Genomic DNA, 13,306 nt, shown 5'->3' with positions numbered 1-13,306 from the left:
AATACATCGATCGGTCGGGAAGTGCACAAATGAGTCTAGTGTGTCAAGATTTTGGAATTTGTTTTACTGCGCGTCCCACCTATGCGACGGTGTAGGATTAACCCGAAATGGCTCGATTAACCAGGCGTGTGTGTGTATGTGCCCTAATTACCAGCACGCACGCACGCACGCCTAGGAAGTAGGGGCGGAGAGCCTCGACTACAAAGTCACATATAAGACATAAACACATATACATATGCACACACTCGCGTACGCGCGCTTATTTAGCGTGGTGTTTCATACTGCGGACACAGGTTTTAATGTAGAATATAAGTGTGTGGACTGGTGTAGCGGTGCGTGTGTGCATGTCCCAGACAGTGTACACATGCGAGCATATGTTCATGCGTTTGTAGGTGTGCCTGCGCGTGTGTATTGGGCCCAGTTTTCGTCTAATCACGTGTGCGTGTGTGTGTGCGCGTACACGATTCATTGTTTTTCTTTGTGCCAGGCTAGGCAAGGATAGTTCCCTCAAGCGTGCGTAAGTAACCAAGTCTGAGCTTGGAAACCAAAGCAATGAAAAAACCACCAAAGTCATGTCTGTGTAACCCACACATTCGTTTGTGCAATCCTACCTCACCCTAAAGGGGAGGGCGTATTATGACTCATTTCCGGCCAGACGGGTAGGGCGAAAACCAGATACAGCTCAACATCTACTGGCTGCTTTTATTACAACTTGAGTAAACCAAGTTGAATTTATTGAATGAAATAGAATCTTAGTGAGGGTAGTACTGCCAAAATTTGCTTAATACGGCTCACTTTATTTAAGGCACCCGAATCAGAGACCTCTAGAAAACTAAGTCAAGCGTGAACTCAAAAAAGGGCTCGTAAATTTTGCTTTTTTTAGGTTCGTTTGTTCGTGTGTCACGGACCACGCCCTAGCTTTCATGTCCGGACGTGCGAGCGCTATTGAAGCGTGCAATGGTTCTACCTACTACATCCACACTGTGTACGTGTGGAAAAAAACGCTAGTGCGTCTGCCTAAACCAAGTCAACATTTGTTGTCAAGCTATGCGACAGTCTAGCTGAGAGCTAAAGAGGGAGTCCAAGGAACGGGGGGAAGGGGAACCAGTGATGGGCAAAAATTCTGTCGTACTCACACGCACACACGCCCATCAGTGTACACCCTCGCGTCCTCTCCCCTCGCTCTCTCTCTCTCCCTCTAGGTCCTTAAAGCTTTGTCTGCGGCGTGTCTTCGATTTTCTATCGGTGGGTGGTGGTTGAAACGATGTTATGCGCGCACATAGGCACACACATACGCACGCGAGCATGCACGCGCACGCGGCCTAAAGCGTGTTAGCATTAATGCTAAGGAACCTCGGCCTGGAATGATTTGCTTGAAAATGAAAATATCACTCCTTCGTATGTCATTCGCCTGCGTCATTACGAACGTTAGAGTCTCGTCCGACGCTACTCTTCCACCAGATCCTTTTTTATTTTGATTTTGGTCAATTTGGCAAGGTTTTTCATCAAGCAAAGACTACAATCGAGGTAAGTAATGCTTGTCTGTGTGCTCATTACTTATAAGAAGCATTAAGGCATATCTATATTACTAAATTTTTTTAAAGATGGCAGGAGCTCGTCCAAATGGTCCCCATTATACCAGGCCTTTAGTTGCCTTACTCGATGGCAGAGATTGCACAGTAGAGATGCCACTGCTCAAAGATGTAGCCACCGTTGCTTTTTGTGACGCGTCAGGCACAAGTGAAATCCATGAAAAAGTTCTCAACGAGGCCTTTGGAGCTCTTCTATGGCACTCAATCACTCTTACGCGAGAAGACCTTCAGAAATTCAAAAGCCTCAAAATAATTGTCAGAATAGGGAGGTAGGTTTCGTCTAGCACCACTTAATCTAATGCTCAATTCCAGTGGTTTTGACAACGTGGACATAAAAGCAGCAGGAGAATTGGGTATTGCAGTCTGCAACGTGCCTGGTTATGGCGTGGAAGAGGCGGCTGATACCACGATGTCGCATATTTTAACTCTCTATCGAAGAACTTACTGGCTAGCTGATATGGTTCGCAGTGGGAAAAGGATAAGTGGGCCAGAACAACTTAAAGACGCCGCTGCTGGAACAGCTCGCATACGAGGCGATACGCTGGGAATAGTTGGTCTCGGTAAGTATTATCCTAACATTAAATTCCGTGCCTCTAAGGTACTTACTAGAAGTAAACATACTTGTATTGATTTTTGTATTTGAAAACTTGTCACCGTAATGCCTTACAAGTCCCTATTTTAATTACGGAAGTCGTGAATGAGTCTTTTTCGAGTTGCCTCGGTCCCGTGAAAGCGGCGTTGTTAACGTACGTTTTGTGCACCAGCTACTAGAGGCATGCTTGTATGCGCACGCCAAATTGTGGCGCCACGCCGCGTAGCGCCGTCACAATGTCATTCATTGTAACACTGATGTAACGTCTTATTTTAAATGGTTAAGGTGATAGTCATGCGAGATTCGTTTTAGAGCTTAAGCATCCTCAAGCGGTCTATTTGGAAGTAAATTTTCCTTCCAGGTCGTATTGGCGCCGCTGTGGCTTTGCGTGCTATGGCGTTTGGCTTCAGAGTCGCATTCTTCGACCCCTACCTATCCGACGGCATTGAGAGGTCCCTCGGCATTGTTCGAGTCTACAATTTACAGGACCTTCTCTACCAGAGTGACTGTGTCACCCTTCATTGCACTCTTCATGATCAGAACCGCGGTATGATCAATGCCGACACCATTAAGATGATGCGTAAAGGTACTATCGGTTTCTGTTTATTAGAGGTGGAGATTGAGAATGCGGATCTAATGCGTTTTAATCTTTCATTTTAGGTGCATTTTTGATCAACACTGCAAGAGCCGGTCTCATTGATGAGGCAGCTTTGACTGCCGCTCTCAAATCGGGCATTATTCGCGCCGCAGCTCTTGATGTAATTGACTCTGACCTGACAACAGGTAAGTACTGGTCACTGCCTCCTTTGGAATAAGACGCGAAGCTGCGAGTGAGGGATGGACATGTGGTAATGAGTCATCCGAATGACGTTGTCAGGCTCGACGTGTGTGTGTGACTAATACGTTCGCATGACAGAAGTCCTGGTCGTGAGAATTCGATGTCGCTATTTCCTTTCCCTCCTCTAGGTCCTCTCAAGGATGCCCCCAATCTTATTGTGACACCGCATATGGCTTACTACAGTGAAAACAGTGTGCGGGAAATGCGTGAGGCTGCCGCCAACGAGATCCGTCGAGCAGTTCTCAACAGAGGCCCTGGTGGTTTGCGAAACTGCGTGAACAAAGAGTATCTTGTTGGCGCCCCCACTAGTCTGTATAGCGGTCTGAACAGCCATACTAATCCTCTTGCTCTTGCTGCCAACACTGCTGTACTGAACAACCACGCGACCGCCATGGCAGCCGTTCTTTCCATGCCACCGTTTTCGGGTGCCTCGGGAGCAAATTCCATGGGTCTCACCCTGCCTCCAGCCCTTCTCGGCGCTAACTTCGCGTCCACTGCAAATCTTGGCGGGCCGTCAAACTCAGTGGGAGCGAATAATGGTGCTCTGCCGGGTCCCCATGGAGCCGCTGGTCCTGGTGGCATGCTGGGAAACAGCGTCCCCTCTTCCATTCCTGCGCTCATTCCACCTCCACCTGGGGGAGCGAATCCTCAGTTTGCACAAAGTGGTCTACCCACGCCCTACTCTCCATTCCTGCCTCCTAATTTCGCTGCCAGCCTCTCTGGATTAGCTGGTCAACAACAGCAACAATCACAGCCAAATAGCCAGCCTCCACCGCCACAGCCACCCTCTCAGGCCGCGTCGCAGTCTCAGCCACTGGCGGTTGTATCCGCGGCGGCGGCGGCAGCAGCAGCGGCCGCGACACAGCAGCAACAACAGCAGATGCAAACGCTCGCATCGCAACAATCGAGTCAAAGCGGTCCGACCATGTCCAAAGCTGGCGGTAGTCCCGCTCCAAACGTCGGTGGAAATGGTTCTAGCGGTGGAATGAACAGCGGTTCCAACGCGCCCCCTACCTCGGATTCCAGCGTGAAGCCATCTTGTTCTCCCAACGCGGCCCTCGATGTGCAGAGCGTTATCCACGGGTATGTCTTCACTTGCGGGTTTTGTGCAACTATTTTTTTTATTTGGTCGATAACTTTCCCGTTCCAAAGTCTGGTTAGGCTTTCCGATCCTCGTCCACGCACCCCATCTTTGAAACCGTGTGAGTGCCTTGTCTTTGATCATGCGTTCTTTGCTTTGTCGATGTTTCCGAGTTTTTTTTTTTTTAATTTTTGTCAATCTGCAGTTGTGCATCCAAAAAGTTTTGTTTCTGCTAGGGGTTTTGGCAAAAAAAACGAATCATTTTTCATTTAAACATTATTTTTGCTTCTAGGAACCATAACTTCTCGCCTTTTCCCCCTGGCATGGTAAAGCCGAAGGCCGGTGATTCTCCATAACGAAGAGGCAAATAAATCGCTCGTACCAACTGCTATGAAGCCGGTTTTATCTGTTGTTCCTCTTCTCGTATATCTTGGGCATTTTTGTCACATCCTTACTCCCTCTCCCCTTCTCTCTAACTGTCTCTGTCTGTCTACTTTATCACTAACGCTGTTTCTTATTTTTTGTAATGTTTGAATAGAGTAGCTCTGACCTTTGTGTGCGTGCGCGCGTGAACTATCTTGGTTAGTGTTTGTTGATCCATTTCCATCTCTTTGCAATCCCCAATGCATTTTCGCCTCTGTACATACTGAAACCTCCTTTCTGTAACGCCTGCGCTTTGTGGTACTCTGGCAGACTCGCTTCGCCCCTGTGAGCAACCTGAGTTTTGCCCACTCTGATCGTTTTATACGAAGTAAACTTGTGTTGAATAAACGTGCTATCCCACAATCTGGATTTGTGCTTTGAGGACGGGCACACGGGCACGAATTTAACAATGGGCCGGTCTCATGTCCAGACAGCCTTAGCGTCTTGGATGGTTTTGGGGGCCCCTGTTTTCTAGTTCAGTGGACAGCCTTGGGGTGGGGGGAGGGGAATGGGCGACGCCAGGCTTCGTTCACATCTCAAGTGAGTGTGGGTTGGTGTGTCCCCGCCCTTTTGGGCGCCGACGTAAACGATTCGGATTTATATCTGCCTGAGTGAATGTTTTCAAGGTTGTGATTTATGATGTACCATCTGTCATGATACCGAAGGCGATTCCGGTGAATGGGAATGGGCTTCTATCAATTAGCGTGGGTATGCGGTTGGTTTCGGATGTTCGCCCCTCAATGAGGGGTAATCTGCTGTGGGTTTGGTGAATGGGCCGCATGAACGAAAGCTGTCATCAGTTGATCAGTTTAGTTTTTGGGCAAGCGTGTGGAAGATTGTAAACCGGTCCTGACTTGGTAGACTTCATCTGAGGAAAAGTCGGTCTGTTTTGAACGTACCATAATGTGTTGTTTCTCTTTGAAGTCCAATTAATTGTGCAAGCAAGCAGTTGGGGATCTAAGGTCGTTATTTTTTGTTCATAAAAGTGACTTTCTGACAGCCATTCACACCGTATCGATTTTCCGATACCGTGGTGATGAGTCATCATTAGGTGTACTAACAGCTGCGAATTAACCGATTTTTAATTGCTGTATGCAGAGTTATTGATTTTTTTTGTCTAGCAGACATGGGAAGACTGAAATGTGACGTTAAAACATGTTCTCCGCACAACCTTAATTAAAGTATTGTTCTCTTTTAAATTTAAAATTAGAGTTCAGCATAACCTGACAAAAGTGAGAGTTTCTCCAACAAGGTGCAATCAATTTTTGTGGAGGTCAATGAAGCCTCAATTTAAATTTGAGACAATCCAGGCCGCTCTTCACAGTTTAGCTGTCTAAACGTGTACAAAGCGTAATTTTTATATGTTTTCGTTGGTTAATTGGGCAGAAAATTAGAAATTTCAGATTTATTGTAGGTGATGATTTTTCCAACAATGCAACCGATCTTATCTGCATGACTTAGATGGTCTAACTTAGTAAAGTTAAGGCTACTTTGTTATCTATTAATTTTAATAAAGTGGCCATAAATAACTTCGGTTTAAGTTATGGATGAAAATCACCGGTACATGGACGTTCGGAAGGCACCTATTTACAGGTGTTGGTAGCATAGGCTAAGATTCAATTGTTTACTCGACCTCATTTGACCTACCATATGCAAGAACACGGATTATCCTTCATCCATGTCGGCCTGATTAAAGGGAATGAAGATTTTCATTTATGGCAACAGATTGTACTGGTAACAGCCATGTGGAGTTTGAGGAGTTAGATCCAAATGGTGTCCTCGCATGAATGCTGGTACTACTACGGGTTTACTAAACACAGCCCCAACTGAGATTTAATAAAATACATCATTCAATCAATTTTAAGGCCAAATTGTCCAGTACGCAAGAGAAAATAGAGGAAATCATTGTTGCCAATTTGCTGACACCATGTGAACTCGGAGATGAATAACGAGGGGAATGAAATGGCCTTAAATCATGAGGTGAATTAGTTGATGGATTTATTGGTGGGGTGCCTACTTATCGACCGATGCACTTGAAAAGTGCATATTTTGAACAATGCAGACCGGCCGGGCACTTTTATCGATTGGGCTGGTAAGATTTTGGTTGCCAATATAAGGTGTAGCGCTCATCACAAGAAAACGAAGTACCAAAAGTTGATCCAGATGTTGAAATGAGCTTGCATTAATTATCATACCTCAGGCCAAGGCTCAACTACCTTTTTGTTTGTAGCCAATGGATTAAAATCACGCCTGTGATTAGATCCTTCTGACATATAACGAGTTTTTTCACATAAGTCACATGTAATTAGAGAAATAGTTCCTCCATTAATCTTGAAGCCATTAAGCCTAATTGAAAAGAAAAAAGTAACTTTTTTGACAAGAGTATGTGCTTGTTGTTTTGCTTTGCAGTTAAACCATTCACCAGAACTCACGAGCATGGGCTTTTACAATGCCTTAAATCAAATACGCAGCTAATTAGATACTTTAAAGAGTGCTTTAAAAAGTTACTTTAAGTAGAATAGATTGCAACATCGTTTCAATGGTAGTTTTTAATTTAGGGTAAAATTAAGCTGTGGAAGATTAGACATCGAAATGTGGTTCAGACTATTAAATGAATGACCTGGAAAAAAAAACTACACACATCGTGCCTCTCTAATCGGACCGAGGTTCATGTGTTAATTACATCTAATCCTCCACTTACTTAAAAAGGAGGACTATTATTTACTTGGCAAAAGAGGTTAGTACAAAAGGGTCAAGAGGATTAACACTAATGGGAAAGCGAACGAGCACCACTGGTAATTTTGGACTAAGCGAGGCTATTCGGAAGATAAAAAGGTGACTGTAAAATTAGAGGATGTGTGCATAGATGAGTATCAACAAAATGTCAAGCAAGATGGACATAACCACTGACCTTACCTAGACAATTAACTCTGGCAATTAACTTGGCGTATTTTCAACTAATTTGAATTCTACAGAGTGGTGACTAGCACTTTTAGAAGTTATGTTTTCTTTAAATGATAAACCCTGCGATTAAGTTTGTGAATCCTTGTTGAATCGTAAACCTGTAAGTTGTTGTAAGTACGCCAATAAGTGATTAAATGGTTCACAAAATTAGCCAAAATAACCACCATGAGGAGTCACGAGGTCCGTGCATGAATGAATGACCCCAAAAAATTGGTGGCGGTGATGCCTGAATGCAAGTAGATATGGAGCTAATGTATTGAAAACGAACCGCACAAAGCCTTGAGAGGGAGACGAATTTTCTTTTGATTTCCACCCTTTTCACAAAATGGTTTAGATGCATTCTTTTCGTGAGATATAAACCAAGCCGATAGATGTGGTAATGTGGGCATATGGGTTATTTATCATCGAAGGTGCAACATTTGGAAGTTATATTAGTGGCATATTTACACAAGGTGAATTTACTTAATACCACTCGAAAACATTCCAGGTATGCACATTCCTTAATTTAATGTGTTTAAGGGCAAATAAATAGGGGAATCCTACCCATATATAGTTGAAACCGAAATTTTTCGAACGGGTTATAAAAGCCAAATCACTAGAAAACGGCAAAATTCGCCATAACTTAAAATCATAACAGTTTGTTAAACACGTAGCTGACCAAGTAGCTACTTTGAGCAGCAATATCGGTGCAGAAGAAGGAATATTTCATTTGTAATTTGTTTACAACACTTAAATCCACCTATTACTTGACACGTTACCACTCGCTTCACGGATATTCTCAATCATAGAGTGTAGCAATTTTTTTCATTCAAGCTGCTGCTTCTAATCAGGGTTGGATGCTCTCTACTACCAGTAGATTAGAGGTGACATTTCCAACCAAAACTTGGGCTATTAATTATCAAAAAAATAAGTGGATTCGTATATTCGTAGGTTTGGATGGAACGTTAATACTTAATATAAAAAGAGAAGAGGCTGGCCCACTTTAGTGATACAATCGTCGGTGGGCATAATGAAACGAATTTTTTTCAAAGCAGTCACCCAAACAAGAAAAATCTATTTAAAATTTTGAAAAGATATAAATTCGAATAGTAACTTTGTTGAGTGTAAGCCTAAATGGCGACGTCGGTTGTTTGCAACGGGCAGCAGCTTAAAAAAGTGTTTGCTAATTCATTACATTGTTATGAGCAAAGGGAATGATTTATCGCTAATTTTAAACCAGAGTAATGAAAAGTCCTAGTGTTTAGTAGTCTTAAACTTTTCAAGAGTTTTTAGTTTTGAACAAAAATGTTTGTTCTTCATTTGATATTTTGAAGTTCGCCCTCTATTTTGGACCGTAACATAGTGACAACCAGTGAATAAACAGAGGTGCAACCTTTTGGAACATGAAGAAAAACAGCCTACTTCCGCATGCATGGTTAAAAAACGCCTCGTAAATATGCATATGCCGCTAAAAACGCTAGCTTTAATGCGAAATAAATAAATGGTTTGGATTTAAATTGGGCCGTCTGAGAAATAAAATCGGTAATGCTGTGAAGGCGGTTGATACTAAATATAATCCTCTATTTTAATAAGGTAGAATTACAAAATGGACTTGGTGAAAAAATGATTTTTGCTGGCGTTGGCAATGAAAATTAAAACGATTTCGAATGCTTACCAAGCAGTTCGGGAGCTTTATATCATTGTCAAAGTTTATTAAGCAGTTAGACAGGTGAGTAAATACGTTTACCCCCATCTGTCCACTTATTTATCCATCCAGCCATATGAACGTGTATCCATGCTATCGAATGACAATAATTTCACGTGAGATAGAAATAATTTTAATAACACTTTTGTAATATCTTAAAACCCTGCTGAAGACATTATTAGGCACTCCGGCGCAGAATGTTCTCTTTGCATCGGTGTGCAGAAGGGTAGGGAGGCTACAGACATGGATGGAAGGCTGTACTGCCAAGATAGCAGTAAAACCCACGGAAGCCGTAGAGCCCGCATTTTGAATATAAAATCGGAGCTGTTGCAATTATATTTACTATGAATTCATGAGGCACTAACCAAAGTGTTGCATTCACAGTCAATGTTTATGACTAGCTCAAGATTTGGCTGCAGTGGAAATGAAAAAAATAGAGGCCATTTAAAACCATTTGGCTTGTCGACTGCTTACACCTCGTCACGAAACTAACTAAACAAACAGTTAATCAGTTAAAGCAGGGAGCGAGATTAATTTGGTCGAGAGACGTGTGAAAAACTAAGACATATAATAGGTAAACACAATGACTTTTCTAGCATCTATTATGGACGTTTCATTCACGTTTAAAAAGTGAAATATTAAATCAAATCATCTGTGCAAACTAAACAGATCCACTCGATTTGCTTTAATTGTAAAGGAGTGACACGTCTTCCAACCAAGAGGCATTATGCTATTCTTAATAAAACAAACCTATTCTATGATTCCTCCAATTGTTCCACAACATTGGACCAATGACACCAACTAATGTTGATTATTTGGAACATCAACGAGTGATTCTCAAGTGCACAACAAAATGACAGAGTTAGAAGATAGTGGAACCATTAATAGTGCACATTATGTAATTCCGACTTACTAACTTGTACCAGCAATCCATGAACAGAAGTAACTTTGAATTTTGGAAAGATGTTTTTATATTATTATGTTATCTATTTGAGAATTCATGCTAGGATTTAATAACAGCTAGTTCAAAATATCTACCGTGGTAACCTTTTGTAACTCTAAGCTTGACCACTTGACAAATTCATTCAGAAAAAAAGATGTTGCCTAGGCATCTGGAATGTTGAAAGTGCAATTCATATAACCTTCCGATGTAAAGATAGTAGCATTGCTAAGTCGTAAAATAAAGGCCTGAAAATGGAACACGGGAAAGAATTGTACTGGACATTACAACTAAATTTAGCCTTTTTTGCCATTGTGTGAAATATAAGTTGATAGCTATATTTTCCGTGGTCAGATAATAGCAAACTTTTCACGAAAACACTAATCTGTCAAAAATAGAACACAGGAAATCGCTACAAAAAACCATTCTGAACAGAACGGAGGAAAAAAAAAAGCAAAGGGAACGAACGACTCTTAAGGCGACTCTTAAAACTTTGTACATTTTAAACTATGAGTTGGAAAACGCTCATGTATGAGGGACATTTTAGCAAACCAAGAGTGATAATAAATTGCACAAATGAGGAAGTTCATGCTTTTAAAGTTGTTTTAGTTTTCTCCAAAATACAAGAAATAAAGTCCTTGAAGAGCGAGAGAGAGAGAAAACGAAAATCGGATGCTTCTAAATCACCAGAACGGAAGAAAGAAGGGTAAAAAGGGGATGCTTTTTAAGAAAGGCAAGCCAAAGTGGCGGGCAATGGAAGTATGAAAGGTCTTTCGGAACGTCAGAAAGCAAGTAGACCGTAAAAATATTAACTTCATTCACAACGAATGAGAACTTGCCTAAAACCTTCCCCATTGCTATTTAAAGTGACTTAACGAGGGATTAAGTCAACAACAAAGAATAGTAAAGCAACTATGTATTAATACGAAGGACTTCAAAATCTGCGTGATACATCAGGCAGAAGGGTGCAGCAAAGGCATGAACTCTGACTTACAAAATTTGTACCACGGTTTCAAAACAAAAAAAGAAGATATGGATGACATATTGACATAAATACCACCGTATTCAGTGTATATCTGCAAATTTTGATTGACATTACTTCTGCGTAAATAGCGGAAGCCCGACTGCTCCAAATCTCTGTCAAGGGAAATATACAGCAAAACAAATTTAATTGTCTATTGCGCTTTGAATGGAAGTCTTTTTGTACAGCAAATTTTTCCGAGATTGGTGTAGTAGAGAAGAAGAACTAAGTAATTATGCCAACAGAAGCTCATTACTTATTTAAACAGCATAGCTTAGGTAGGCAAGAGAGAGCATATAACCTGATGCAGGACATATGCACGCAAGCCTCTGTAGAAACAAGAGGTGACCTTTTAATTAAAGAAAAATCTTGACATAGATCTTATACAGTTAGAACAATCACCATCCACGAATAAGCAGTGGAGGTACCTTTGAAAATTTTCATTTGAACAAAAGGATGATCAGCTTTCAACTGTGCCACTGTAGTCCTGTTGATTTCTTCCTTGATATACCAATTAATCGGACGATTCTTAAAAATAAAGAAATCAAAATGGCACTCTTAACTGATGAGGAAAAGGCATTAATCATTCCCTAGTGACACTCGTGCTCGGCAATGCAAGAATGGATCTCGAAAGGCAGCTGAAAGTTTTTTGCATACTTCTTGGAAATTTGTATAGCTAAAAACCCATTCATGAGTTTGGCATTAAAGTATGCTTGTGATTTATATCAAGGGCAGGAAAATAAGTAAACTTTTTTACAGATGAAGATTCTAGGAAAGATTAATGCCATTGGAAATTTGTGGAGATTCCTTTCTCACCCAAATAATTTTGCCTCTTCCTTCGTAATACAACTTTCAATTAAGTTGAATGATTATGATTACACCAGTTTTGTGATGCTCCATTTTGCTCATTCAATCTTGTGCCAATTTTGCAAATGCAGTAGGAGGTATGCAATAAATAAAAAAGACCGCCTCATTTGTACAGTTTGTTGTAACAGTATGCGTCCCATTCACCTGGCACTGAAAATTTAGCCTTTTGTTTATGATCTAAAATTGTTTATAACATTTTATGAATAAATAAATAATTCTACAAAAGCAAGGACACATTCACGCCCAGGGTGGGGAGGCGGTGAGATGTGTGTGTAATGTGTGTATGAATGAAATAAATTAGCTCATAAATATATCACCAAACTGGGTGTGCTTCCGCGTTGCCTCGTCATGAGAAAATAAAGGAGCCTTTTTTTGTAAATTTATAATTTATTGGAGCAAACTATGCTAGTCTAATGTATTAATCTATCCGCTCTTCCATACACATCCAAATTCTGCACTAGGCAACCACCCAAAATATCCTAAAAGGAGTCATTAAACTACCGACATTAACATTACAATTCCCTGACTTCGAATTAAAGAGGCGGCTAAAGCGAAATCCTGCCCTTTGCTTTGGCTATTTATCTTAACAAAGCAAATATAAACTTGTCTTGGCATAAAACGCCTTTAGCTTATATTTTGCAAAAAATACCACAATGAGAGATATGTTTTTGTACGGGAGTCGGACAATAACAAAACAATAACTATTCAAAAAGTTTTGATTTACGGGTAAATGTGCAGCGATAGCTTGTTTTCCCAAATAACCTCCTGGTGAGTCACACTCAAGTGCCCTTAAGCCTGTGCGAAATGACCGGCCCTCGTCCGTTCATTTCCAGCCTGCTTTGGAAGGAAATAATAAAAAATTTAGTAGAATTTGAAGAGCCTGTGTTTGATTAAGTGGAACCTAGCAAATAACCCTCCATCTCCTTGTAAACACTGTGATATTTGAAATGTAAATTACCTTAAGACGAATGGCCGAGTAGCAAAACAACCCGAAAGCAATTTACTATGAATTCTTAATTTACCACATTTCAGTAGTTACACAGATGGAGTTGAAGTTAGCGTACCAAGCCCTGAAACATAATTAAGATAGATAGCTGAAGAAACAGAGACCGGGAGTTGTTTACTGGTACAATGCATTAAGTTCAATGTTTTGTAGCGCTCAACTATACCCCCATCACGTCTGCTTGCGAACTCATGACCCTAATTAGTGCAAATAATTATGGTGATGGAATTAATTCGCATGAATTCAAAAGGTGGACACCATAATCTCGCCAAAGGCATTTTTTCTTACCGAGGTTTAGCCT

General features: G+C 41.3%; 1 protein-coding gene across 1 annotated transcript; it reads left to right on the top strand. All coding sequences in view use genetic code 11, as the record gives it.

Moving 5' to 3' along the window:
* Positions 1 to 1,604: 1,604 nt before the first annotated feature.
* On the top strand, positions 1,605 to 4,459 carry EGR_04298 (hypothetical protein; the record flags this gene model as incomplete). The annotated part of the gene is made up of 6 exons (XM_024493547.1): positions 1,605 to 1,861; positions 1,905 to 2,152; positions 2,546 to 2,770; positions 2,845 to 2,967; positions 3,151 to 4,105; positions 4,396 to 4,459. 6 exons carry the CDS (start codon positions 1,605 to 1,607, stop codon positions 4,457 to 4,459), a joined length of 1,872 nt encoding a protein of 623 aa, XP_024352055.1.
* Positions 4,460 to 13,306: the final 8,847 nt, after the last annotated feature.

Source organism: Echinococcus granulosus (assembly GCF_000524195.1).
Source record: "Echinococcus granulosus chromosome Unknown EG_S00026, whole genome shotgun sequence".
NCBI lineage: Eukaryota > Metazoa > Platyhelminthes > Cestoda > Cyclophyllidea > Taeniidae > Echinococcus > Echinococcus granulosus.
Note: the sequence above shows the minus strand (reverse complement) of the source record. Positions and strands in the feature narration are given on the sequence as shown.